General features: G+C 60.6%; 2 protein-coding genes across 5 annotated transcripts; both read left to right on the forward strand.

The window, feature by feature from the left end:
• The first annotated feature begins 514 nt into the window (after nt 1-514).
• Nucleotides 515-22085, forward strand: STARD3 (StAR related lipid transfer domain containing 3). Of its 4 annotated transcripts, none has more exons than XM_045836718.1 (15): nt 515-637; nt 13043-13352; nt 15972-16049; nt 16418-16495; nt 16618-16671; nt 17062-17179; nt 17381-17479; nt 17691-17746; nt 18035-18127; nt 18815-18877; nt 19045-19140; nt 19491-19570; nt 19663-19767; nt 20825-20918; nt 21365-22085. In XM_045836718.1, the coding sequence occupies exons 2-15, from the start codon at nt 13131-13133 to the stop codon at nt 21467-21469; spliced, it is 1341 nt and encodes a 446-aa protein (XP_045692674.1). In that variant the 5' UTR covers nt 515-637; nt 13043-13130; the 3' UTR covers nt 21470-22085. The 4 variants fall into 4 exon arrangements, with proteins under 4 accessions (XP_045692674.1, XP_045692673.1, XP_045692675.1 ...); XM_045836717.1 differs by having other exon boundaries at nt 13073-13352; XM_045836719.1 differs by having other exon boundaries at nt 535-637; nt 13221-13352.
• A 1818-nt stretch (nt 22086-23903) lies between these two features.
• On the forward strand, nt 23904-25110 carry LOC123817169 (titin-cap). The gene is made up of 2 exons (XM_045836721.1): nt 23904-24064; nt 24265-25110. The coding sequence occupies exons 1-2, from the start codon at nt 23955-23957 to the stop codon at nt 24656-24658; spliced, it is 504 nt and encodes a 167-aa protein (XP_045692677.1). The 5' UTR covers nt 23904-23954; the 3' UTR covers nt 24659-25110.
• The last annotated feature ends 1114 nt before the right edge of the window (nt 25111-26224 follow it).

The raw sequence follows: 26224 nt of genomic DNA on the forward strand, positions 1-26224 counted from the left end.
AACAGGTTCCTTCCCAACCCCCATGTCGAAGGCCTGGTTGGTGGTCATTCAAGGGTCAAGTTCTCGACTCGAGTGTCCAGTTCTCTGGTCCAGGAGTCTTTCCTGCAGAAAACAAGCTCGGGGCGCTCTTGGGAAGGACCACAAAAGTCCTAGATCCTGCTGGGGAGGGCTGAGAGCGGCTGGGAGGAAAGAGAAAAGAAGTGCTTCCAGAGTAATCATGGATTCCTCCAAAGCCTGTCCCCCCATGCCCCCCGCCCCGGCACCACAGGCCTCCTCTCACGAAGTTCCCTTTTGATCCACTGTGCCAGGCTTATGTGGCTCAATAAAGTCGACGCCCCGGAGCTTCTTTCCCATTCCCCCACTTTTAGGAAGCCTCGCTAATAGTCTAACTTAAGCAGCAGTTCCTATTTCCGGCCTCGGGGGGGCGGGGGGCGGGCGCTGTAGGGCTTAGGGGCGGAGGCTAAAGCGAAGGGGCGGGACTTACTTCCCACGCACGTCCCTGTTTGCACTCAGGGGCGGACTCAGCGGCGGAAGTGGCGCCGCCGTAAGATCCCCTTCCGCTCAGAGGCGCTGCCGGAGCAGCGGAGCAGACTGCGGCTGGGGCAGAAGATTCCGGCCCGTGGGTGACATGCAGCAGGTGGGTCCAGCAGAGGTCACCGGGACCGGGTAGTGCTACGAGGGTTGTCTTGCTAGCGGACCCCGCCTTCTCGGCCGGTGTCCGTTCTTGGTTCCGTCCGACCCTTCCCACACCCACCGCGTCCCAGGTTCCGCCCCCTGCCTCTGCTCCGCCTCTCTCTGTCACGCGCGGAGTAGGGGGTTTCTGACTTTCCGCGGCCTGCCCACCCGGGAGGGCGCCCCAAGTCGCCTTCTTGAGCCTGCATGTTCACTGTGAGGGGAGAAGCGAAGGGAACGATACCTGGGTATTAAGGGGCAGGAGCTGGATATGGGGAAGGGTCAGGGTTTCCTAATGAGGAGGAAAATAACGCGTTTCGGTAGGTCTGTGTCTCATTGACATCCTGTCCCCCTCAACTTCCTTTGGAATGACTTCCTAATTGACGTAAAAAGGGCTCTTTAAAGAAGTTCTTAAAGGTGCATAACACTAGCGACACTCATTCCTAACTGAAATAATTGACACTTGCCCTCCTCCCATTTGGGGGGGGTTCCTTCGCGTCAGCTTCTCCTTATTTTCTTTCTACTCATCTAACAGAAGTATTGTTTCACATTTTATTCTGCTCCAGCCCCTCACTCTGTACACTGATTCTGGATGGTATCATCTATTTCCTGGGCTTCAGCTTTACACCATTTAAATACCCAAAATGCGTCCAGCTCTACAACTTAAGCGCAGCCCCTCCTTGGAGCCCCAGCCTTCGCTATCCAGCTACCTACCATTGGACAGCTCCACTTCCGGGGGCGCTCTCCACGTTTGAACCTGAATGGGTCTTTTCTCCTGCAGACTCATTCTGTCCTTGCCATGCCCCATCCCAGAGAAGAACCTGGGCATTATCTTAGAGTTTCTCTTCTCCCTCAATTCCCACAACGAATGGGAGACCTAGCCGGCTAACTTCCTTCTTTGCTATCATCAACACCTTTGTTGATGTGTTTCTCACCAGATGGTTGCAGATGCTTCCCGCAACTTCTGGTCCAGGCTGCCTGCACTCAGTCTCCAAACTGTAACTCTTGGGATCCTTTCAAAACTCAAGTCTCATAGTGTTGCTGCCTTGCTTAAAACTCTGATGGCTTTCCATTGCCTGTGGGAGAGGCTGAGTTCGAGCACAGTTTACAGAGCTCTCTCTGATCCGAGGCTCCCGTGGGTGCCCTGAGGAGCAGTCCTATGGCCCTGCAGGAAGCGCTTGCCCACGCTTTGCTATTTTGTTTCTGTACCTTTGCACGCACCAGCCGCTCTACCCAGAAAGGCCCTTCTCTTCTTATCTGCCAGGCTACCTTCCATTTGTCCTTCAGAGTGCTCTGCTCAGGTAGCACCAGCTTTAGATCACCTTTCCCCCAACCCCCAAGGCTAACTGTTGCTCTTCTGTGTCCCTGCGTCACCGTGTCCATGATAACACAGTGGTTGAAAAGGCAGACTCCTGAATCAGGCTTTCTGGGCTCTCACACTGCTGTGTGACCTTGATGAAGTCACTGCCTCAGTTTCCTAATTCATAAAACAAAGATAGTCATGTGCTACCTTATAGAATTATTGTGAGGATTAAGTCAAATAGTGTATATGTAGGGCTTAAAACAGTGAGCACAAGAGTGCTCAATAAATAAATGTTATTTACCCTTGTCCATATGAGAACAATATAGAGCAGTGGTTATAACTTTTAATTTCATGAGCTGCTTAAGGACAGCTGATGTGGTTTACTTATTCTGTCCCGGAGCCTTAAAGCCTGGCTTTTTGTCAGCAAGTAAAATGCTATGGTGGAGGGCACCGGCTGCAGGATCTGGATTTACTGAGTGAGAATTTAAGAGTGAAAAAGAGCCCTGGCTGGTGTGGATTGAGTGCTGGCCTGTGAGCCAAAGTGTCGCTGGTTTGATTCCCAGTCAGGGCATATGCCTGGGTTGCAGGCCAGATCCCCAGTTGGGGGTGCGTAGAGATAACCACACATTGATGTTTCTCTCTCTCCCTCCCTCCCTTCCCCTCTCTCAAAACAAGAAAAAAAAAAAAGAGTGAAAAAGACCCAGACCCGATGTCTGCTCAGTAAATGAATTTGGGAATGGATAAATGTTACATGACAAGCATTAATTCTAGAGAACTCTGGGCACCCAAGGCAAAGAAAGGCTGAGGATGGCTTCCCAGAACTGCTGACAATTAATGAGGGGCCTTAGTGCAAGAAGATGAGTTTGCCAGAGGGAGGTGGGAACTGGTGGACTTAGAGAATGGAGAGCTAGATTCTCGGAACTGAACTCTTGTTGTGGGAAGAGGCCTGAGGTGGGCAGGAGGGCAGAGGCAGCCTCCTCTGCTGAGATTGGGGATTCCTTTCCTCACTTGGCCATGAGGAAGTGCCCCTTGGCTTAGGACCCTGCAGGGACCATGGCCTGGGGTGGTCCAGAGGCCTGGTACCAGGTGTTCAGGGGCAAGCCCCATTGGGTGGGGTCAGCCTGTGGACTGAGTGTGTGCAGAGGCGGGGCGTTTGCTCATGCTGTTGTGCCTGTCTGGAATGCTCATCCTCCTTCCTCCAGGGATAGATGCTCAGAATCTTCAAGGCCTAAGTCAGATGGCTCCTCCTCTGCTCGGTTTTCCCAACCCCATGTGCTCCAGCCTGGGTCAGACGCTCCTTTCTCTGGGAGCCCACAGTCCTTTTTGTTCGCTCCTCACTGACAGCATCGGTAGCACCGTTTATTGTTTATCTGTCAGCCTCCCTTACCAGACTGGGAGCTACAGTGTTGCTGGGGAGTAGCCAGTGTTTGGCCCGTTGTAGGCTCCAGTATATGTGTGCTGCATTGAACTGGGCTCTCTTCTAGGGGAGGAAGTTACATGAGGGGGGACCCAGAAAAAAAACAGGAATTATCTTCTGGAGGGCAGGCCCCTTGTAGTACAGGCTTCCTCCACTAGCTGAGTGTTCTAGGAACCCATCTGTGTCAGTGTTCCAGCTGGCGTTGTTGTGAGAGGCTGCATTCAATTTCAGTGAATTTTTAAAAATACTCTTTCAGTGCATTTGCCCATTTCATGATGGGTGATTTATGAGCGCACCTGCCCACACTGCACTGAGTGTTCAGTTTTTACCAAAAACGGCATGACCCCGGTGCCTTACCCTCCTTATTCACCCGATCTCAACCCAAGCAACTTTTTATTTTCTTTCCCCGGATGAAAAAAGTCCTTAAAGGGAAGTGTTTTGCTGATGTGGAAGAGATTAAAAAATAAGAACAACAGCAGAAGCACTAAAAGGCATCAAAATCAGCGAGTTCAAAAACTGTTTTGAGCAGTGGGAAAAATGTCTCAATAAGTGTTTTATATCAAATGGAGAGTACTTTGAAGGTGACTGAAGTTTAAACATGTAAGAATAAATACACAATTTTTTATGAATAAATTCTGTTTGTGGAGATCCCCCCTCATAAGAGCAATAAATGGTATTGGAAAAAATATAATAAACATAAATTTAAAAATAGAAATAAGTTGAGCTTCCACACATCTAGACTTGTGCAGCTGAAACCAAAAATCCTATACATTTGACAGCTTATACTTGTTCGTTCCCCTGAATGGCAGAGATTATTGGCTCCATTTTACAGATGAGGAAGCTGAGATTTGACAGGTAAGGTTACAATCACTTAGCATCAACTTCGGAATTGTCTCCTGACTGCAGGTCCATAGCTGTGTCCTGAAACTGCCTCAGAGTCCTAGCCCCCAAGGGGCAGCTGCCACATCAGGGGGATAAGGGACAAGGAGACCATCCCGCCTGACCAATCATATTTCCCAGTTGTGAACTTTTTCTGGCTGGGAAGTGGCTGATCCTGGCTTTTGTCCCGTCGGGGCTGGCGCTGGGAGGAATCTGAGCTGAACCACCCCCCAACACTTCAGGGGACCTTCCCTTGAGTGGGCTGAGATCTTTGCAGGAAGATGACTGGCCCTTTTCAGACTGACCTTGAGAACGTGAGTTCATCAGCCCCAGTTTCACTCTGCAGCACGAAGGGGTGGGGCAGGGCCTGACTCACCAGCCCCTGAGTAGGCCGGGGTCATGAAGTCACTGAGCTGGGGGCATTCTGACGTTTCACAGGGCCTGGCGTGTGGAGCGGGTGGGAGGGCTGAGTGGACCTCGGTTGGTTGGGGTTTTTCAGTGAACTGTACCGTTAGAACCTCCGGGCTGGCGAGGGGAGGGTGTCCTGATGAATGTAGTTTCTGTTTTGGCTTGACTCTTCTCTGTCCATTTCCCCAGAAGGGAAGGAGAAATGGAGCCTGGCTTTGGTTTCTAAGTCTCATTTGTCATTGCTGCCATGTCCTCTCTTTGAATTCTTCCTTGTCTGGGAAACTTCCCGAACCCTCTGTGGGCAGGGCAGAGTAAGGCCAGTCAGCCGACTGTGGCAAGGCTGATGGCGCGGGCCGTCGAGCCCAGAATTACAGGAGAACCTTGTATGTGCGTCCTAGGTCAGCTGCCCGAGACCGGAGCCCGTCCTCCCATCCAGCAGCCCGGATGGCACACTCAGTTTGGGCCAAGTGCCGTGTACCGGACATGCTTGGCCTAGGGCCCTGCCTCTACTACCTTACCCATAGCCTCTAATAGTAATAATAGCTGCTGTTGATTAGGTGTAGGCATTTTGTGTGTTATCTAATCCTTTTAATAGCTCTGTGAAGTGGGCACTGTACTGTCCCCATTGTGTAGATGAGAAGACTGAGGTTCAGATTGTGATTTGCTCAGGGGCACACAGCCTGCTAAGGAATGGCCTTGGGTCTTTGATTTGTGTCTTTTCCCCTGCTCCAGGATGGGCATTACGGGGCCGTAAGACCGGTAGACTTCCTGGACACGTGCACGGCCAGGCAGCGCGACCTGGGCCTCAGGGGCTGGCGGAGAGGTGACTTGGTGGCTCCAGGCTGTGTGTAAGGGAAATGCGGAGCCGGGGCACCGAGATCTGGGGGCGGGGAAGCCTGGAGGGCCGGGGAAAACATTGCCCAGGGGGCGACATCGGCACTGTTCTCTTCGGCCAGAATTATTCCCCAGGGGGAGGAGGTTGGTCCGGAATGGGGTGGGGTGGGGGAGGGAGAGGAGTAGAGGTGCAGAAGGAAGACCAGCCATGCAGTGTCGTGGGAGCAGTCAGTGGTCAGGGACGTACTAGGGGAGGGGTACTACCCCCCTTGGCAAGAGAGGAGTACTGGGGTCTTGCTGAATCCTTCCTCCTTGACCTTTGCTCTCCAAGGAGTCTAACTCACCTCCACTCCTCTCCTTGCAAGTCCAGGCTCAGAGAAGGGGATGGGAGCAGCCACCCTGCCAGCTGGTGGAAGGCAGGGCAAGACGCCATCAGGGGGCAGAACCCAGCTCCAGGTGAGGTGGTCCGGACCTGGCAGGGTGTGCGTGTGCCCCGGTAGGGAAGGGTGTAAGCGGTCCTCAGCACATTCCTGAAAACCTGCTGTGAGCCTGGGGCCGTTCTGGGTGGTGGGCACGCGGCAGTGGGCAGAGCTCTGGGAGTCCCCGCTCTCGTGAGGTCTGCGTCCCAGTGGGAGAAGACAGGCAGTAAGCACAGACTGCCAGTCACACGTGTCTGGGTGGTACGCGCTATGGAGAGAGAATGAGCAGGGTCAGTGGGTGAAGGGTGGGGCTGAATAGGGAGTTCAGGGAAGGCCTCTCCAAGGGGACATTTACAGAGACCAGAATGAGGGGAGGAAACTTTGCAGGGTTCTGGGGGAGGAGCTCTAGACAGAGGGCAGTAGATACAAGGTCCCTGGGGGGGGGGGCATGCTCGACGTGTCCAAGGAACCAAGATGGACCCGTGTGGCTGCAGCAGAAGGTTCAAGGATAAGAGGGGCTTGGAGGCCAGGGTGGGTCCTCTGGCTTTTACCCTGGGTGAGCTGGAAGCTGTTGGAGGTTTGGGGCATTGGGGAGGTGTGGTCTGCCTTTTCCCAGATTTCTCTGGTTGCCCTGTTCAGAGCAGGCCTAGGACACAGGCAGAGGTAGGAAGCGGTGGCAGGCGAGAGTTGAGGCCTTAGGTGGGGCGTGGCAGTCGTCTTGGTAAGCAGGGGGCAGGCACTGGCTGGGGGTCAGCTCTGCCCCATCCTGGCTGGGAAGGTGGGCAGGCCCCTCCTCGTATCCACAGCCCCTGGTCAGGGTGCGAAGAGTAAAGCAGAGGGTGTCTGCGGGCCACCACGCAGGCCACCGCCGGTGCTTGTTTCTGCTGTGTGGGCCTTCCGGGACCGACCGTCTGCAGGCCCGTCCTGTCCGCTTTCTGCCCTGCGCCCTCCCTGAACCAGCTCCCGCTCAGGCTGGCCAGTGGCAGGACCCGGCCTCGGCTGACCTCTCCCACACCCAGAACCTCCGCCCGTCTGTGAATTTGCCGTTAACCGGGGCATGCACAGGGGCAGCCGGACCCAGAAAGCTCCAGCCCTGGCCTGAAGTCGTCGCTCAGAGACAGCCAGAGCCCAAGACTGTGTCTTCCTCCCAAGAACAGGCAGGGGTGTCGTGCCAGCTGCCCCTTACTCGGCGGTCACCCCGGGTCAGGGACTGTTCTCGGCCATTGCGTTTAGGCCACCAGTCCTTCTAACACCTGTAAGGAGTAAGTGCGGTTGTCACCCCCAGTCTACAGGGGAGAAAACTGAGGCACAAGAAGCTCAGTTGCTAGTAGGAGGGGAGTCCAGGGTTTGAACCTTCTGGCCTGGAGTCTAGTTGTTTATCGGCCTCACTGATTCCTCCTGATTTGTGCGGAGTTAGGGACCCCACGAGGAAGCCCCTGAGGCACTTTGGGGATGCAGAGCAGGGAGGTGTCAGGGGCCTGTGTGCATTGTCCCCTTGGCCCCAGGAGAAGGTTTGAAGAAGCCGTACTGCCCCAGTGTGGGTTGTTTCTGGACAGAGATGAGACGTGTCCCCTACCCAGGGCCACAGAGCACAGCTCCGAGGCCAAAGGGGCCGGGAGTCGCGCACTGGGACCCAGCCCTTCGGAGGAGGCCGGGGGCACGAAGGGTGAGAGGACCCAGAGGTGGCAGCAGTGCGTGTGTGTTGACCACTCATGCTAGTGCCAGGCACTGTTCTGTGCACTTCCTGTGCATGGCTGTCTCCTCCGATGCCCAGACAGCCTGGGATCGAGACAGGTATCCCCAGCTTCCTGATGTAGCTTCTGAGGCTCGCACAGTGAGTAAGAGGCATTGTTCAAATTGTTGACCTTGGCCGGGAAACACTGGCCAGGAGCTACAGGAAACTGGGTGTCAAGCTCTGGAGCGATGACTAGAGCTTCTAGCCTGGGGTGTGACTGAGGCCTGACAAGGACCCCTTCTGTGCCCCTGCCACGTAAGAACTGTGGAAGCCGGGACCTGGGGGGTTAGCAGGAGCTGGGAACTACAGCGGGGCCAGGCACCGGTGGTCACGGATCAGTCCTGGCGCTCTTCCTGAGAGCCTGTGCAGGGCACCGGGACAGCCCCCCACATCCTGCCCCCACCCGCCACATGGGGATTCACCTTTGCCTCCTGGGCTGTCTTGGCTCTTTTTTTTTTTTTTTTTAAGATTTTATTCATTTTTAGAGAGAGGGGAGGAAAAGGAGAGAAACACCAATGTGTGGTTGCCTCCCATGCGCCCTGTACTGGGCGCCTGGCCTGGCCCACAACCCAGGCATGTGCCCTGACTGGGAATCGAACTGGCGACTCTGTGGTTCTCAGCCCATGCTCAATCCACTGAGCTACACCAGTGTCTTGGCCCTTTTTACACAGAGGCGAGGGAGCCTGGCCTGAAGGAACAGAGAGCTTGCACTGGGTCACCCGCAGCTGAATTATAGAGCTCAGGTTTTACCTTTTGGGGTGATTTTCTCAGACGTCACTATAGTGTAACAAGCACCCCCCCCCCCCAAAATACACTTAATGTCCCTTTTACCTAAACGGCCTTGCCAGCTACATGTTCCATCTCCAAGCACCTGCCATTATAGATGTCAGCCCTGGGAGGGAGCGATTGTTGTTGCCTTTTTATTGGGGTAAAATAAACATCCGCTCTTTTAACCATCTTGAAATGTACAGTTCTGTGGCATTAAGTACAGCAGATCCTCAAATAAACATTGTGGTTCAGTATCATTTCATTGTAACGTGGCCGTAGGAACTTAACTCTTGTTTGTATCGATTAGCCTGTGGTAAAGTTAGTTGCATTATGCTCAGTTTTGCTTAAAGCACGGAACCTGTCAAGGATGCTAAGTGGGGACTTACCGTATTTTGTTGTTGCCTTTTTAAATTTTTTATTATTTTTTTATTTTTTAAATTTTTTAGAGAGGATAAGGAAGGGAAAGAAACATCAACGTGTGGCTGCCTCTCGTGCGCCCCCTAATGGGGACCTGGCCCGCAACCCAGGCATGTGCCCTGACTGGGAATTGAACCAGCGACCCTTTGATTCACAGGCCAGCACTCAACCACTGAGCCACACCAGCCAAGGCAGTTGTTGCATTTATTTAATGCGACTGTAGAAACCACATCTCAGAGTAGTGATATTTGCCCCAGATCACACAGCTAGTTAAGGGCTGACTGAGATGTGAACCCTGATTTCAGAGTCTAGTTCTCTTTCCCGGGTAGCAGCTGCCTGCTGTTGTGACTCATGGACCCCACCCACAGCTCCTGCTGCCGTGGGCGGTACTTCAGGTTCCTGGGGGCTGGGAGAGGGTGTCAGGCCCTTTGCTTAGCTTCCTGCTGTTCCCAGACCCAACCTGCCTCTTCCTCCCCACTCCTCTTCCCCTTTCGGCCTAGGATGATAAAACCTCCCGTTTCTCTCCTGCCTCCCTCCTTCCTGCTCTCCCTAAGCCTTAGCAGCTTAGCTCCTGCAAACACGTCGAACGTCAAGTCTGCCCCCAGCCCAGGTGGACTGCTTCACACCACGCGTGCTGCCCCCTCCCAACACCTCAGAAGGCACCTGGCAGGGGCCGGTGGCGCAGGCAGTGGGCGGGAGGGAGGTGTGACCCCCGGGCGGGGTGGCAGCCCCCTGTCTCCAGCCTCACAACATGCAGGCCTGCCCGCCCTTCAGGAGGCTGGGCGGGGTGGCACGGGCCTCCCCTCGCTGGTCTGCTTGCGCCACCACCTTCTGCCGCCCCCGAGGGCCGGGGACCTGGGAACAGGTGCTCCTGGAACTGCCGAGGGTGGTTCCAGGCCAAAGTGTCTTTCGCCTCTTAGGGCTTTCACGTCTTAGACCGGCAGGTGGTCTGAGGGAGCTCAGAGGCCTTTTGGAGCCGTCCAGTGAGCAGAGTGAGTGTCCGAGGAGGCGCCCAGGGGTGGCCCCGGCCCCGGCCCCGGGGTTTACGGAAAGCCTGACCAGCCCCGGTGGGGCTCTCGGTGACCACCTGCTGGGGCAGGACCCGCACGGTCCTGTGTTCATCTGGTTATGGAGTGGGGTTACAAGTAAGGTTTCTTTTCTTTCCTTTTTTTTTTTTTTAAGTTTCTCTTTCTTAAAAAAAGCAGGTTTTAAAAAACCACTGACTTCTTTCCTTGGTGAGAAGGACTTGCCCCCAGTTACCCGAGATGAGCGGCTGCCCGGAGCCTGGGGCTCCTGCTACCGCCAGCTCTCGCTCTGTTGGACTCCGAGCTGCTCTCTCGGGGGAAGGAGAGGGGGAAGGAGACGCAGAAACCCCTCCGCAGCCGCCGACTGCGGCCGGCCGCCCCACCCCCGCGTTTGGCTCCCGCGTGCGCCCCGTGTCTGCGGCTCGCGGGCTTCCCAACACCTCTGCTCTCTGCCCCTGTGTGTGTCTGTCGCTTCCGCAGGGACGTCTGGGTGGGTGAGTGTCAGTGCTGTCGCCACTCTGAGTGTGTTTCACACCCAAGCTGCTGCCACCCAATTCCTGTGCCCGGGGAGAGAGGGAGAGAGCCAGTGGGAAAGACAGACAGACAGACAGGGGAGACCGGGAGGAGGGAAGCCGGAGAGCTCCGCAGTGAGACAGGGGGGTGGCGGGGAGAGGCAGGGGGAGGGCGGACGGAGGAGAGGGCGAGGGGGGAGGAACACACTGGAGAAGGGGAGAGACTGGTCCGATGGGCGTGGGGAAGACTGGGAGGCGAAAGGGAGACGGAGGAGCACCCGGAGAGGGGAGACTGCACATGGGCAAGGGGAGGGGCAACAGAGACACAGCGAGAAGACAGAAGGTCGTTTGCAGTAAAAGACAGGGAAGGGGAGAGATGGGGACAGGTCTGGCAGAAGACAAGAGGGCCATTAGAGACCAGGAAATGTCACCTGCCCTTGAGCCGCGGCCCTGTCACTGTGAGCGATGTGCTGAGCCTGCCGCCTGGCGCCGGGTCCAGCTGATGGATGGGGGGGTCCCATTGCTAGCGGCTGGCCACATCTCTCCTCTGCTGGCCTCCTTCGGAGCTGGGCTCGGCTTTCCCTCAGCACCTCCAGACGAGCTGGTGGCGGGGACCCCGGGAGCGTGGCCCTGGACCGGCACCCGTGCGGGGAGGCGTCCCTGGGGCCTGTGCAGAGGCAGAGGCTGGGCGGGCTGGCTTGCTGGCCCCAAACTAGGAGCTTGTGTTGGACCTAGTGGATGGAAGGGCCTGTGGCAGGTAGTAGACCCTGCAAGGTTTAGAGGAAGCAACAAATCAGGGGAAGACTGGTTGGATTTTGCCTTCCCAGGGTCAGGGACACACATCGAGGGCTCCCCTTCCGCCGGCCCCCAAATCTGTCCCTGGTGCTGGCTGGTGAGAAGACTCAGGCCCCACCACACTGAGTCCGCTCCTCTCTGGCTCCGGGCTGAGCCTTCCCCCACCCAGGAGACAGGGCCTCTTAGGGGGCCTTGCAGCAAATCGGTGCAGCCAAGATCTTAGGCCTGGGGGCCCCAGGGCTGTGCCCCAGGGAGGGGGTGCCCCGGGGCCCCTCGGGTCTCTGGCATTCATGAGAATTTTAGCTTCCTAGTTGCTCAGGCAGTTAAATCCGTACACCTCTCTGAGCCTCGGCGGTTGTACATGTAGAATAGGAATAACCATGCCACCTTGTGTGGGCATGAGTCAAGGCCATGGCCACAGCATCGTATGGGCAGTGGAGCTCTGGGCCAGCCTTAGGTTGCGGCTGGTTTTCTCTCTCTTTAGGGTGTGTCCTGGTCCTCTCTGCTGCGTGGCACGTTGCTGAGGGCCAAGAGACCCCCTGGATCATCCATTTATTCAGTAATCAATTATTAAGCACTTAGTAGGAGCCAGGCATTGTGCTAGGCCCTGGGAGACAGCAGCACCCAAGTCAGGTAAGGGAGTTTGCAGACCAATAAATAAGGTCATTTCAGCCCACTGAAGAATGTGTATACATGACACTGAGACTGGGGACTGGGGGGTGGGAGGCTCTGAGGAGAGGGCTTTTTTTTTTTTAATTGACTTTAGAGAGAGGAAGGAAGGAAGAGAGAGACAGAAAGAGACGAACTTATATTTGTCCCACTTTTGTATGCATTCCTTGGCTGCTGCTTGTAGGTGCCCTGACCAGGGATGGAACCTGCGACCTTGGCGTATGGGATGAAGCTCTAACCAACTGAGCTACCCTGTCAGGGCGGGAGGGCTTTTCAGTGGTTATTCAGAAGGGCTGGGAAGAACGGTCCACGCAGCAGCAGCAGCAGCAGCAAGAAAGACCTAGGTCCAAGCCCCCGAGGCAGGACCAGGCTGCTGCATTAAGGGACCTGTAGGAAGGCCAGGGTGGCGGTGGCAGTGAGGCGGGGAGGCCTCCTGAAATGAGCACGGCAGAACCGCCCCTCTAGGGCCTGGACCGCAAGGGCCTGGGAGGTGGGCACTGTCATTCTAGGCCCAGCGGGAGCCCCAGGACGGCTGTCAGCGGGGAATGCTTGCTCTGGCGGGTGTGTGGAGCAGAGGCCGTCGTCGCGGGGTGAGAGAGGGCGGCCTCCTGGGGACGCCTGCCAGGAGCACGTTGGAGTGTCCAGTTGAGGGACAGGGCGGTCGGGCCTCGGGAGGGGTGGTGGGAGTGGGGCTGGAGGGAAGGGCCCAGGATGTCCTCCCTCTGCACCCGCTGTCCCTGTTGTCCCAGCGCAGGGCGCCGAGAGACTCTGCTCCAGGAAGTCCCTCCCAGTTGCCATGGACCGGGGGTGGGGGGGCAGGGTGGCTACTGGGAGGGAATGGGGCTTTGTGCCGGGAAAACAAAGAACAGAGCTGGGGGCCGGCGGGAGGCTGTTGACAGGGGCAGAGGCCGAAGCGCAGGGCTGGGCTTGGCAGGAGCGGGCTGCGCATCCAGGCACAGGGGAGGACCCCAGGGCCCCCCAGACTGGGCTTTGTGGGGGGTGGTGAGGAAGACGGTGAGAGGGATGCTCAAAACCCTGCAGCCGGGCAGCGGGGCCACTGGAGGGAACGGGCTGTGGGGCTGGAGGGGGTGTGTGGCGGACATGTCTGGGAGTGAATGGGGTCTCTGGGGGTCGTGTGTGGAGGAGCGAAGGGGGTTACCTGGACCTTTAGGACCCTCACATGTTCCAGGTGACCTGGCCACCCTGCCTCTGCCCCCAGCTGTGCCGCTGAGGCCCCACCCCCATCCCCACCCCCCTCGAGGTGGAGGCCCACCAGGATGAACAAGGTGTCCAGGGACCTGGCCGGTGACTTGGAGCGCAGTCTGCCGGCCGTGGCCTCCCTCAGCTCCTCGCTGTCGCACAAGCAGAGCCTCTCGTCGCACTTCTTCCTGCCGCCTCCCGAGAAGCGCCAGGCCATCTCCGATGTCCGCCGCACCTTCTGCCTCTTTGTCACCTTCGACCTGCTCTTCATCTCCCTGCTCTGGATCATTGAGCTGAACGTGAGTGGGCTCAGGGGAGGCGGGGGGCCCAAACGGTCCTGGGGGGGACGCCTGGGCCGAGGTCACTCCCTCCGCCGTGTGGGAGGGCAGCGTGAGGCCGGGGCGGAGCAGCTCAGAGGGGCTGAGCCGTTTGTCTCGGGTCTCAGCAGGCGTGGAGGCGGGCTTCGAACCCGCTTCGCGCTCCAGAGCTTACACTCGGTTTCTGCAAAAGGAGGAGAGACCCCAAGCAGCTCTGGTGGAACTGTTGAAATCTTTGTCTTCTTTCTGCCCTACTTTGCTCTCTGGTTTCATTCATTCATTCATTCATTCAGCCAACATTTTTCGAGCCACTGCCGTGTCCCAGGTACTGTGCTAAAAGCAGAGGGTACAGTGGGGAGTGCACCGGTGGTGAAACTTCCAGCTCTCGGTGGCTCCCAGCGCTCCCTGTCCATCTCGGGCACTGCTCCAGTGGCTGCGCCCCTCCCAGTATGGCCTCAGGGTCTGGTGAGACGTCACCCAGCAGCCTGGAGACAGAGCTGCCTCTCGGGGCAGGGCCCGCAGCCTCTCCCATATAGCACCTGGCCAGCTGGTGGTGGGGCCCAATCTCTGGGCACTGCCAGGGCGGAGTGGGGCCCAGCCACAGAGGCAGGGGCTGCGGGAGCAGGGCGTCCACACCCGGTGCCGTCCCAGCCCCCCCCACCCCATATCAGCTGTGCCCTCGGCCAGGGACCCAGCCTTTCTGAGCCTCCCTTCGTCTTCCTTCTGTAAAGCGGGCCAGCGTTCTGGACGGCAGATGCCGTCCTCCAGATCTCAAGCTCGGTGACAGGGAAATGACGACTTTGTTGAAAGAAGCGAGGCAGTTAGAGAAGGGGCGGGCCAGGGGGTGAAGAGGTCGGTCTGATTCTGGACATGCTGAGCTGGAGGGCAGCGAGGGTTCTGCAGGTGACTGTCTTTTGTGCACAGTGATGAGTCAGCACCTTCCGCCAGGTAGAGCCACAGCCACAGGGGACTTTGGGGACCATCCTACCGGTGAAAACGCGGGGGCCCAGCGAGGTTCGGGGCAGTGCAGAGAGCTTCCAAGGTCTTAGCATGCTTCCTTGCGAGGGTCCTGGCCGGCGTCAATGGAAGTGCCGACTCTCACCACCATGGTTCATTCAGTGCGTATTTTCTTGCCAGAAGAGAGCTGAAAATATTTTGATAATTTTATTTTTGAAATTATCTGGCTGTATTGGCTGTGATAACTCAGCAGTCACCGTGCATATTTGGGAATTCTTGCAAAGTGAGAAAACCTAACCTCCAAATTGTTTTTAGATGTAATGAAAAATTTCAGAATGTTGGATTTAGCAGTTGTTAGAGTTAATGCAATGTTTCACTTGGTAGACACTTCACGTTGTACCAGTGTTCAATTTTTGTAGCTTTATTTCCGTAGTTTGGAGCCCGCGTGGTTTTAGTTCTCTGACAGCCGGGGCGTGGCCCAGTGGCTGCAAGGGCCCCCTCGGGTTGCAAGGCCTCGCTGCCCAGCCCTGGCGGCGCGGGGACTGGACCCCGGCTGTCCCGAGTCCCGGCACAGGGGCTGCAGGCGAGTGCCGGGCAGCGGGCGAGTGCTCTACAAAGAGAAGGTGGAGGAGAGCCGTCAGGGACAGTGACCGGTAGAGGAGGGGGAGGTGCGCCTGGGTGGGGTGGGGTGTCAGGCCAGGGCGGGGGGGGCTCAGGATGGTCTTCAGGCTGAGGCATGTGGGTGGGACGCGCAGGGGTTCCAGCATCAGGGGCGGCGGCGGGGCGGCTCGGGGGAAGCTGTCCAGACTCCGGACTCCCCGTCTCAGCAGCAGGAGCACCAGGAAGCTTTGTGACGACTCCCGGTGCTCAGCTCGCCCTAAGACTCCGACTCAGTGGCCTGAACCTCAGTGTCTTTAACCAGCCTCCCCCGCCCGCCCCCAGTATCTGCCAGAGATTAGAAGCCCCGGTCTGGGTGGTCGTGAAGGGTCTTCCCCCTCAGGCTGCCGCCTTGCTGTCGGCCCCCACCCAGGCACCCTCTCTACCTGGCCAGGGTCTCGGGGTCCCACTGAGAGTGGCTCGGGCAGGGACAGGCCATGAAGAGCCTGCCCGCTCCCCACGCTGTCCTCTCCAGCAGCGTGATGGATTTTGCCCATTAAGCACAAACCTAATCAATTGATTTGCCACCTGGGGCTCCGTCTGACACCACTGCCTGCCCCCGGCCCCCATCACCCCAGATGGCTGGTTGGGAAGATGGAGCACTAAAGTGTGGGGGGAGATGAGATTATGTGAGGCAGGCTCCCAGCACCCTGTCTGCCAGCCCTACCTGCTGGCGTAGGGCCCAGTCCCTCCCCTGCACGGCCCTGAGGCCCTGCCAGTGTGACCCTGCCCATGATCATCGGTATCGGAGCCCCACTTGCCCGGGCTACTCAGACCCCGGGAGGGACGGTGTTGGTGCTGAGGTCCCAGGCCTCTGGCTGAACTCCCCTGGTGCTCCGAGACCCCCTTTGGGAGAGGCTGTTGGCTTAGCGCCTATAGCCTCTCCACCAGGCCCCACCCTGCCCCTGCCTGCCCCGGGGTTATGAGGGGCAGGCAGCCCAGGGACCAGGCTCTGCCTGTAGAGCTGTTCGTATCCTCCCCTTCCAGACGAACACAGGTATTCGGAAGAACCTGGAGCAGGAGATCATCCACTACAACTTCAAAACTTCCTTCTTTGACATCTTTGTGAGTGACCGTGGGGTCCTGGGAGCAGAGGGAGCAGGACGTGACTCTGGCCACACTCTGCTTTCTGCAGCACATGTCCCCACCTGGTCAGGGACACCTGGCTCCCGTCCTCGGGGAGCCCTCAGTCTTGAAAAAGGCTCCTAAGTGAGGTCCCACCAGCAGAGAGCTCCCAGTGGGAGGGGAAGACAAAGCCTGGGTCCAAGTTGTCACATCCAAACCGTCCCCAGAGAAACACTGACCTGGTTGTCCTCTGGCAGGCAAGCACACCCACGGGGAGGGGGCCTGGGAGCAGGTCTGGAGGGGGAGGGGAGCCTTCAGCAGGGGTGGGGGCGTTGGCTTGCCTGTGACGGCCTCCCCACCGCCCCCAGGCCCTGGCCTTCTTCCGCTTCTCTGGGCTGCTCCTGGGCTATGCGGTGCTGCGGCTCCAGCACTGGTGGGTGATTGCGGTAAGACGCCACGCGCCCGGCAGCCCGGGGCCCCGGCGGGGCTGGTGCCAGGGGTCTGCTGGAGGAGGACTCACTCCCCAGCTTCTGTTTTCCCTCTCTCCTTCCTCCCTTCCCCTGGGCAGGTCACCACGCTGGTGTCCAGTGCCTTCCTCATTGTCAAGGTCATCCTCTCCGAGGTCAGTGGCTCAGGGTCTAGGTGGTCTGGTGGGCATCTGGCCTGAGGGATGGGCTTCTCCTAAGAAGGGACCATTTCTCTGATTTGGGGTGTCTGGGTTGGGGTGAGGGACGTCCCGTCCTTTGATGTTCCAAGGAGTCATCTTCGCTCGCTCCCCCCATGTGCCTGTCTGTGACCCCAAGAATAGCACGTTCTTCCTCCAGCCTAACCTCAGTTTATCCTCTGCAGAACTCACTAACGCCTCTCAGGGGCGTGTGCCACAGGGGCAGGGGGTCCTCACGCTGCTAGTACCTACCAACATGGGGTACATGCCAGAGTTGGTAGCGCCAGGAGGGGCTCTGCTCTAGTTTGGGGTGCCCCCACCATGCAGCTCAGCCCCCCCTCTCCACAGCTGCTCAACAAGGGGGCGTTTGGCTACCTGCTGCCCATCGTCTCCTTCGTCCTCGCCTGGCTGGAGACCTGGTTCCTCGACTTCAAAGTGCTGCCCCAGGAGGCCGAGGAGGAGCGATGTGAGTGCGAGGGGCCAGGGGGGCAGTAAGGGTCAGCCCAGCCCGAAGAGAGGAGGGTCTCAGGCGTGGGAGCCGGTCCCGAGCCCTCCTGCCAGCCTGAGTAGCCTCCGGGGGCCTGAGAGGGAGCCCCGGGTGGGGGGGCCGCGGGCTGCCCGACTGTCCTCGGTCTGGAGCGACGGCTGCCCGTGTCTGCTCCCCCAGGGTACCTCGCTGCCCAGGCCGCTGTCGCCCAGGGGCCCCTCTTCTTCTCTGGAGCTCTGTCCGAGGGCCAGTTCTATTCACCCCCAGAGTCCTTTGCAGGTGAGGGCTGGTGTTTGGGGGAAGTTCCTTCAGGGAGGGGCTCTGCGAGGAGTGGGGTGGGCTGGGTCTGCTCTCTCTATTCCTTCCGTGGTCGCCCTCTCCCGCACACACTTCTCTCCCCACGTCCTGTGTTGGTGTCGGACCCCAGGGCCTCCCCACAACCTCCCCACACCCCCCCCTTCCCGTTGTCACCCGTGTGTGTTCTCTGCAGGGTCTGACAACGAATCAGATGAGGAACTGGTCGGGAGGAGGAGCTTCTCTGCCCAGGTATTTGGCTGCCCGCTCCCACCCTACCTTTGGAGCGGGCACCCCAGAGGAGGGCCAGTGCTGGGCTCGGCCAGGGTGGGCGGGGGCTTCCCAGCAGAGGGTGGACCCCAGCCGCTGGAGTGCCGGTCAGTGCCGTTCTGAGTGTCAGCCCCCCGGCTGCCTGGCCCCAGAGCCCCTCGTGGCCTGCCCGGGTCAGGCTCCCGCGAGAGCTGTGTAGTGTCTAGAGAATGGCCGGCTGGCCGGGAACAAAGGCCCCCGGCTGACCCCTCTGCCTCCACCCCCGGCCAGGAGCGGGAGTACATCCGCCAGGGGAAGGAGGCCACGGCCGTGGTGGACCAGATCTTGGCCCAGGAGGAGAACTGGAAATTCGAGAAGAATAATGTAAGAAACCTCTCTCTCACCTGACCCGCCCACGTGTGCTGGGAGTTTTTACTCCCTTGTCTGAGGCCAGAGAAATAAGCCCAAGGATTACAGGGGTGGGAACCATATCCCTGCCCCCGGAGAGGGGGCTGGGCCCTGGGGCTGGCGTCTCGGCAGGAGGTCGGCTGGCCTGGATGTTTCCACTGCCCCTCCTCCTCGCTCCCCCACCCCCCACTGACCCCCCCCCCCCATCTCCCCGCTGCTCCGCTTCTGAGGCTCTGCTTTGAAGGGAGAGCCAGGCGTCTACCCTGTGTTTGGTGTTTTGTTTCATCGAGATCAAAACAACATTATCTAAAAAGATGGCAGAGCGCTTGGAAAACGGAGGGGAAGCGTTCCCGCCCCTTTCTCTGGCCAGTTCCTCTGGCAGCCCTTGTCGGCCTGGAGACACGGCCCTCCCTCCGTGGTTGTAGCCACAGCTGTGCCTCGGTCTTTGAACTTGATAGCAAAAGCCGTTCTGTCCTGGTTGTTGGACGTTCGTCAGAACCCGTGTTTTCTAACAGCTGCTCAGACATCCCCAGACTCTTCACTCTTCTGCCCGGAGCTACTCAAAGGCCCAAAGTACCTGTCACCCACTCCCGAGCCACCAGCCCATGCCCGTGCCCTCCCCGCTCTGCCCACCTCCCTGCCACCCCTCTGTCCCTCCCACAGGAATATGGGGACACTGTGTACACCATTGAGATTCCCTTTCACGGCAAGACGTTCATCCTGAAGGTGGGTGAGGGGATCGGGTGTTCTGGGGTGCCCCGGAGCCTCCTGCCCCGTCTGGGACCTGACAGAGGGGCTGAGGGGGCCTCTGGCAGGATTCTCCCCACTGAGACGGACGGGCTGCGGCCCGAGCGCAGCCGGCCCCACCCAGCGACCCACCTGCCCTGCCCCAGGCCTTCCTGCCGTGCCCCGCGGAGCTGGTGTACCAGGAGGTGATCCTGCAGCCCGAGAGGATGGTGCTGTGGAACAAGACAGTGACCGCCTGCCAGGTGAGCCCAGCCAGGAGGCCCGGCCATCGCTCGGGACAGAGACCAAGGGACATGGCGGGTTGGGGCAGCAATGCCCCAGCATGACCAGTTACCCCAGGGGACCTGAGTCACGTCACTGAATTCTTCTGTTCCTCAGGTTCCCCATCTGTAAAATGGGTGATGGCACCAGTGTCCCCCAGAGGGGTGGGGAAAGTGGACAGGGCGCCCAGCCTGGGCCCCATGAATGGCAGTGGCTGTTAGTCAAGGGACCTGAGCACGGCGCAGGCTGGGCCATGGGGTTCCCGGGGGGTTCCCGGGGGCTCGGCTCTCCCGGGGTGGGCTGCACTCACGTCTGCCCCCACGGCCCGCAGATCCTGCATCGAGTGGAAGACAACACCCTCGTGTCCTACGACGTGTCTGCAGGGGCTGCGGGTGGTGTGGTCTCCCCACGGTGAGTAGTGGCACGCCCCTTCTCTCAGGCAGGCCTCCTGCCCCCGAGTCTCTGGCCTGGCACCCCCTGGACCTAACCCTCCCCCCTCCCAGGGACTTCGTGAATGTCCGGCGCATCGAGCGACGCAAAGACAAATACCTGTCATCGGGCATCGCCACCACCCACTGTGCCAAGCCCCCAACGCACAAATACGTCAGGTGAGTCTGGCCTTGCCCAGGGTCATGCCGCCGGCCCCTCCCCAGGTGGCGCTGAGGACAGGGCAGGGCACAGTGTGTGCAGCTGAGGACTTCTGCTGAGACAACTTTCCGTCCCCTGTCCCACTGGGCTTTGCCCTTCCCGACCCCTAATCCTGCTAATCGGCTGCTCTGTGTGCTGGAGACGGGGACTAATGTCTGGACCCACGCCACTCACGCTGGGGGGCAGCCCCAGGGGTGCACTGGGGGGGGGGTAGAGCCAGCCCCCGTGACCTGATCTGGAGACTCGAGTCCCTGTTCCCCTCTGCCCCCCTCCCCCTTCTCACTACCTCGTCTTTCTCCTGGAGCGCCGGAAAGTCCTGCCAGAGGAAGAGGAACTGCATTCCTCCTGCTGCCTTTTCCAGGCGCCCTGCCGCTCTCCATCTGCCTAATCCTAGGCTCCAGTGTCGCCGACGGCCTCCTCCCAGATACCCCACCCTTTCCCTTCCTTCCTGGGGTTTGCAGAGAGCACTGGTCCTTGGGTATCAGGCTGGGGTTCTGGTCTCGGCACCACCAGCCTTGCTGGCTGACAGGCAGGCTCATTTCCTCTCCAGGTGCCAGCTTCCTTATCTGCGGAGTGGGCTTCAGAATGCTCAGTGAAGCTGTGGGCAATTAAATGAGTCAGGGTGTGAACCACACAGCCTCCTGAAACCTCCCGAGAGGTCGCCCCCTCCTGGCGGCCAGCGGCACTGCACTGCCCCGAGTTGGGCAGGGAGGACAAGTGCCTGCCTGGCCCAGCCCCTCACGGCTAGAGTTGGCCTAGACTCTCTGGACAGAGGAGTTGGGGGCCGGAGGGTGGTGAGCCCCCTGGGTGTGTGTGCACTTGAGCCTCCCGTGGGGGCGCGGGTGGGGACAACGTGGACTGCAGCCTCTGGCCCACCTGCCCCGGCCGGCTCAGGCAGGGGAGCAGTTGCCAGACCAGCAGCTCCCTTCTCTCTTCTGCCCGTGTCCACGATGGGCCGGGAGTGGAGGGGGCGAGTCCGGCTCCAGGGTCACCCCAGGGGCGCCTCTCTCTCCGTAGGGGAGAGAACGGTCCCGGGGGCTTCGTCGTGCTCAAGTCAGCCAGTAACCCCCGCGTCTGCACCTTCATCTGGGTCCTTAATACAGATCTCAAGGTGAGGGCGCCGAGGCTGCAGGGCAGGCTGGGGGGGGGGGCGCGGAGCTCTGCCAGGTGATGTTGGGGGCCCCTACCCCATTCAGAGCCTCCCCTACCCTCCAGCTCCTTTCTCGCCCTCAAATTTGGGGCAGGATCCACATGGTCTTGGTGCCCGCAGTTACTGGAGGGCTTGTGCCTCTCCGTTCGTGCCTCTGACCCCCGAGGCCCTGCGGAGGGGCGGCTGGCTGCCAGCCTCGCTGCTCCCGGGTCTGCTCGGGTGGCTGATGCCAAGGCCCGGGCACAGCGTGTTCCTCCTGCTGAAGGTGAGGGGAGAGGGTGGCCCGGGCTGCGCTCCAGGGCCGCCCCTGCACTCGGGCCCAGCGCACTCCCTCCAGGTGCCCGCTGTTGACCGAGGAGCCCCTGCCGGCCGCAAGCCCTCCTGAAGCTAATTCCCGCCTCCCCCAGGGCCGCCTGCCCCGGTACCTCATCCACCAGAGCCTCGCGGCCACCATGTTCGAGTTCGCCTTCCACCTTCGGCAGCGCGTCAGAGAAATGGGAGCCCGGGCGTGACCGTGCCCCCTCGCCACCCTGCAGGCCAGGGTTCCAGCACCACAGCCTCCAGAGCCAGCGGAGGGCCCGGGGGCCGCCGCCAGAGGACCCGGCCTCCTGCAGCATGAGGAAGAAGCTACCCCCCACGGCAGCCCCCGGCTGCGGGCTGCCAGGCTGCACTGTGTGTGCCCAGGGCGGCAGCCCTGAGCAGGTTGCGGGCTCTGCCGCTGGGGCAAGTGGGGTCCACCCCGCCGTGTGCGCGTGGCGTCCCTGCCTCCTGGGAGAGGAGATCTGCTGTCCCCTGCAGAGCCAGGGGCAGGGTCTGGAACGGGAGCCTCAGACTTGATGGGGGAGGGCCGGGGCCCTGGGCAGGAGGAGCCCAGGACAGCCTGTCACCCGTGTTCAGGTGTGGGAGCCCCTTCGTCTGCCTGCTCACCCGCTCACCCGTCACGGTTGTCGGGGATTATTTAAAGGGTCTGGGACCATTTTCCACATGGACCTGGGGGGAGCGGGCGGCAGGTGGGCACGGTGGATGCTGGCAATGACCCTCTGCCTCTCCCAGCTTCTCTCCCTCCCTCGGGGCCTCCTTGGGCACTTTTGTAATTTGAGCCAATGAATAACATGAACTCAGAAAGCAGCCCCCCAAGCCTGGCCTCTTGAGGGAAGGGGCGGGGAGCGAGCCCGGCACAGGCGGGGCAGGAGTGAGCCACCACCCACTTCTGAGGCCAGACACCTGGCCTGTCCTCACACCCAGGAGCCGGTGGGGACTCGGGTCCTGCCCCCACCCGCCGTCCCGACACACAGACACACACAGACACACACACACACACTTTCCTGAGTGGTTCCACTGGGCAGACGGCTGGTTAGGGAGAAATGCTCCACTCCCCCTGCCCGGCTTCCTGCGAGAGAAGGCCAGGTTGGGGTCTCCGGGCCAGGATTTGGGAGGAGGTAGGAGAGACCCAGCAGAGGCCACAGCAGGCCTGGGCTGTTTCTGGGGTGCCAGGTCCGACCAGGGGCCTGGAGGTGGGGTGTCAGCTTCCTGCTCACTGAGGTGTCCCGGGGATCCCTGCCCCACTCACACAGTCCCTCTGCCCTGTCGCGCTCGCTAGGGGCAGCGTGGAGCGGGGTGAGGCCAGGGCTCCCCAGGAGCCGGGCTGCCTGGGGTGCGAGGGGTGCCTCCTGGTCCTGGCTGGCGTGTGACCCTGGGCAAATCCGTACCTCAGCCCCCTTTTCCTAATTTTTTCCTGAAAATGGGACTCATCATGTCGCAGGGCTATTACAAGATGGAAAGGTAATCAGGAGTCAGGTGCAGTGCTTCAGCAGCTAGGGGCGCGCAGCACTGCCCCAGGTGGGTGCCCGCTGGGCCCACGAGGTCCTGTCTCAGCTCCTGACACTGCCTCCCCTGGCGCCCTTCCTGTTCCACTCAGCGTTCCACGTTCCTTCTCTCTGGCCCCCCGCCCCCCGCTGGGCCCACCTCACTGTGTCAGCTTCTTGCACCAAGATTGCTGCTCTTCGGTGCTGGGCTGTCCCTGCTGAGCAGCCACCCTGCTCCCTGTGAACCAGGGCCAGGCCCCGCCCCGGTGGGGCGTGGGAGCTGGCAGGCCCCGGAGCTCTGGTCAGGCCATCGAGACCCGAAAGTGGGGGAAATGAAGCCCAGAAAGGGGCAGGGGCTGCCCCATGGTCACGCCTACGTATGGCTGGTTTGGGCCGGGGCCAGAGCTGCTGCTGCTGGTCACTCACTGGGTCCCCTCGGTTGCCACCTCACCCCACTTCACGCCACTTGGGGTGTCGGGAGCAGAGCTGGAGGCCACTCCCACACCCACCGGCTGGACCTGAGGGACCACTTCTCTGACCACTGGCCCCGGGAAGGAAAACACCCGGCAGAGGCCCACGCCAGGCTCCCAGGTGTGGGAGGAAGCCCAGGGTCCCTGCCGGAGCGGGGGTGGCTGTGGAGAGCCGGGCCTTTATGTGCGAGCACCCGAGAATGTGGTGGTGCTGCCCCTTCCTGCAGAGGGGACAGTCCGGGGGTGTGCCCTTGAACCCAGGCAGAGGAGAGCGCTGGGATGGGGGGGACTGACCGCCTGGTACAGAGCCCAGAGCGGCCTCGGGTCCTGCACTTCCCCGCTCTGTTTACAGATAAGCCACTGTCCTCCCGGGTGGGGCGGTGAGGGCGACAGAGAACAGGTGCCAAGGTGGCACGAGGCTGGGCATGTGCCTGGCCCCGGACAGTGTCTGAGGAGTGTCAGACCCTCGGGGCTGTCGCTCTGAAGACCCCTGCCCCCAGCAGAGGTCCTTGGTCTCTTCAGAAGCCGACCACCTGCCTACTCGGGGCGGCAGGAGTCCAGGTGTCCCACCCAGCCCCCACCCTGGACCCAAAGGCCCCCATCGGAGTCTTGGCTCTGCTTATAGCATCTGACGCCGAGGGGCTGAAAATAGCCCCTGGCAGAGGGGGAGGGGGCTATTTAAAGGGCCTGGACAGAGCGTTGCCCAGGGAGCGAGGCTGACCATGGCCGCTTCGGAGCTGAGCTGCCAGGTGTCGGAGGAGAACTCTGAGCGCCGGGAGGCCTTCTGGGCTGAGTGGAAGGACCTCACGCTGTCCACGAGGCCTGAGGAGGGGTGAGTGCTGGCCAGCTGGGGGCCGCTGCTCCCCTCCTTTACAGCACCCTCCCTGAGCCTGGGGAGGCCAGAGCACAAAGTTTCTGGGGGTGAGGGTGAGGTGGGGTCGCCCCTGCCACACCCAGGGGGTCGCCCGCCCAGCCAGGGACTGGAGGGCAGCGGCTCTCAGGAGCTCAGCGTCCGCTCCCCTGTCCCCCCAGTTGCTCCCTGCACGAGGAGGACGCGCAGCGGCATGAGACCTACCACCAGCAGGGGCAGTGCCAGGCGCTGGTGCAGCGCTCCCCCTGGCTGGTGATGCGCATGGGCATCCTCGGCCGGGGGCTGCAGGAGTACCTGCTGCCTTACCAGAGGGTGCTGCCCCTGCCCATCTTCACCCCCACGAAGATGGGCGCCGCCAAGGAGGAGCGCGAGGACACCCCCGCCCAGCTGCGGGAGCTGCTGGCCCTGGAGACGGCCCTGGGTGGCCAGTGTGCGGAGCGCCAGGACGTGGCCGAGATCACCAAGCAGCTGCCCCCCGTGGTGTCGGTCAGCAAGCCCGGCACCCTTCGCCGCTCTCTGTCCCGCTCCATGTCCCAGGAAGCACAGAGAGGCTGAGAGAGACTGGCTCAGGCTCGGCCGTGCCCACGCCGGGCTGGGCCCCTCCTGGCTAGCACCACGGAGGGGAGCCGCTGGCCGTGGATGCTTTGTAGTTTGCCCAGAGTTGGGGGCTAGGCAAAGGGGGAGCCGGAGGCCAGGGTGCCTGGGTCCCCTGAGTTCCCAAAGGAAGAAGGGGAGCGAAGACAGTGGGCGCTCAGCGTGGAGAGCTGGGGGCCAGCACAGCTGAGCACCCCCAGCCCGAGGAGAAGGGGCAAGGATGCTGGTGAGGGACAGGTGCTTGAGAGGGGTGAGCCGGCTCAGAGGAGGACACGGGGAGGAGTCAGGAGGTCCGGAAGGCTCTGGGAAGAGGCTTGGAGGAGACTGGAGGGGGGGGGGGACATGAAGAGGCAGAGGCAGGTGGAGCCCCCAGCACCCGGTTAGCGCTGCAATAAATGCTCAATGGTGTTCCAGTTTCGTGTCTCCTTGGGGTTGGGGGGCCTGCCCCTTGGGTCACCCCCTCCCCGTGCCCACTTCTGGGAACAGGCCCTGCTGCTGGGCTAAATATGGCAGAGCAAGTGGGCACGCCCCGTGTTCAGGGGGAGCAGAGCTGCAAACGGGCTGGCTGTCCAGCTCCCTTTCGGCGGCCTGACGGGGCTGTGCAGGCCCGCCCTCCCTCCCTGCCCAGCTCCCTGGCGCTGGGCTCTGCCCAGGAGGCCAGCTGGCACCCAGGGTGTGTTTCAATGATCTCTTGGAGGGTATGGAGGGAGCTGGCACTAAGACTGCCCGTGTCGGTGCCTCAGTGTGCAGTGGGGTCAGTGACCCCAAGGCTGACCTGCCCTCAGGTCTACATCCAGGCAAAAGGGGTCTTTGGCTGGGGCAGGTGCTCCGCCCTTCCCTCTCCTGGGAGCCCAGGGTGGGTGGGGTGGGGACCAGGTTCCTGTCTGTGACTCCTGCAGCTGTCGTGGTGACTCATGTTCCGACCTGGCCGCCTGGCCCAGCACGGAGACACTTCTCCCTTAGAACAAGGTGGGTGGATGGCCAGCGGCGGTGTGTGGACCAGCCAGGGGCCGGTCTTGGGAGCTGTAGCTCAGAAGCCCCAAACTGGGGAGCTGCATGAATGTTCACGATGTTCTGACAAAAACCGCCCAGAGGACTAGCAGATGGGGACCTGCCATTTATCACTTGCATTACTGGGGGCGGGGGCGCGCACCCACGGCCCAAGTCTGCGCGGGAGAGCCCGCACCTCCCGCAGCCCGAGGCTCGGCCGTTAGAAGGGGTCCAGGCTGCACAAACCCACGTCTGGCTGGCCCGGAGCTACGTGACATTGGTGCGCACCTTGCAGAAGGAAAAGGTCAAGGAGCAGTCACAGGACCAGCAGCCGCTCTCGGAAGGAGATAAGGAGGGAGCTTCAGTCGGTCCATTCCCCAAACAACTCACATTCCTTCTGGCCCGGGCGGCCAGCCCCCGTCACGGGGTGGGGGCGGCGGGGCCGCGCGCTGGCCCGCAGTAGCCCGCCCAGGGCGGAGGGGCACTGGACTGCCTCGAGGGGTCCCACCCGGGGGGACCAGAGATGGCCCTGCAGCG

The sequence above is a fragment of the Phyllostomus hastatus genome, unplaced genomic scaffold (genome assembly GCF_019186645.2).
Source record: "Phyllostomus hastatus isolate PE091 unplaced genomic scaffold, TTU_PhHast_1.1 phas_contig_210, whole genome shotgun sequence".
Taxonomy (NCBI): Eukaryota; Metazoa; Chordata; class Mammalia; order Chiroptera; family Phyllostomidae; genus Phyllostomus; species Phyllostomus hastatus.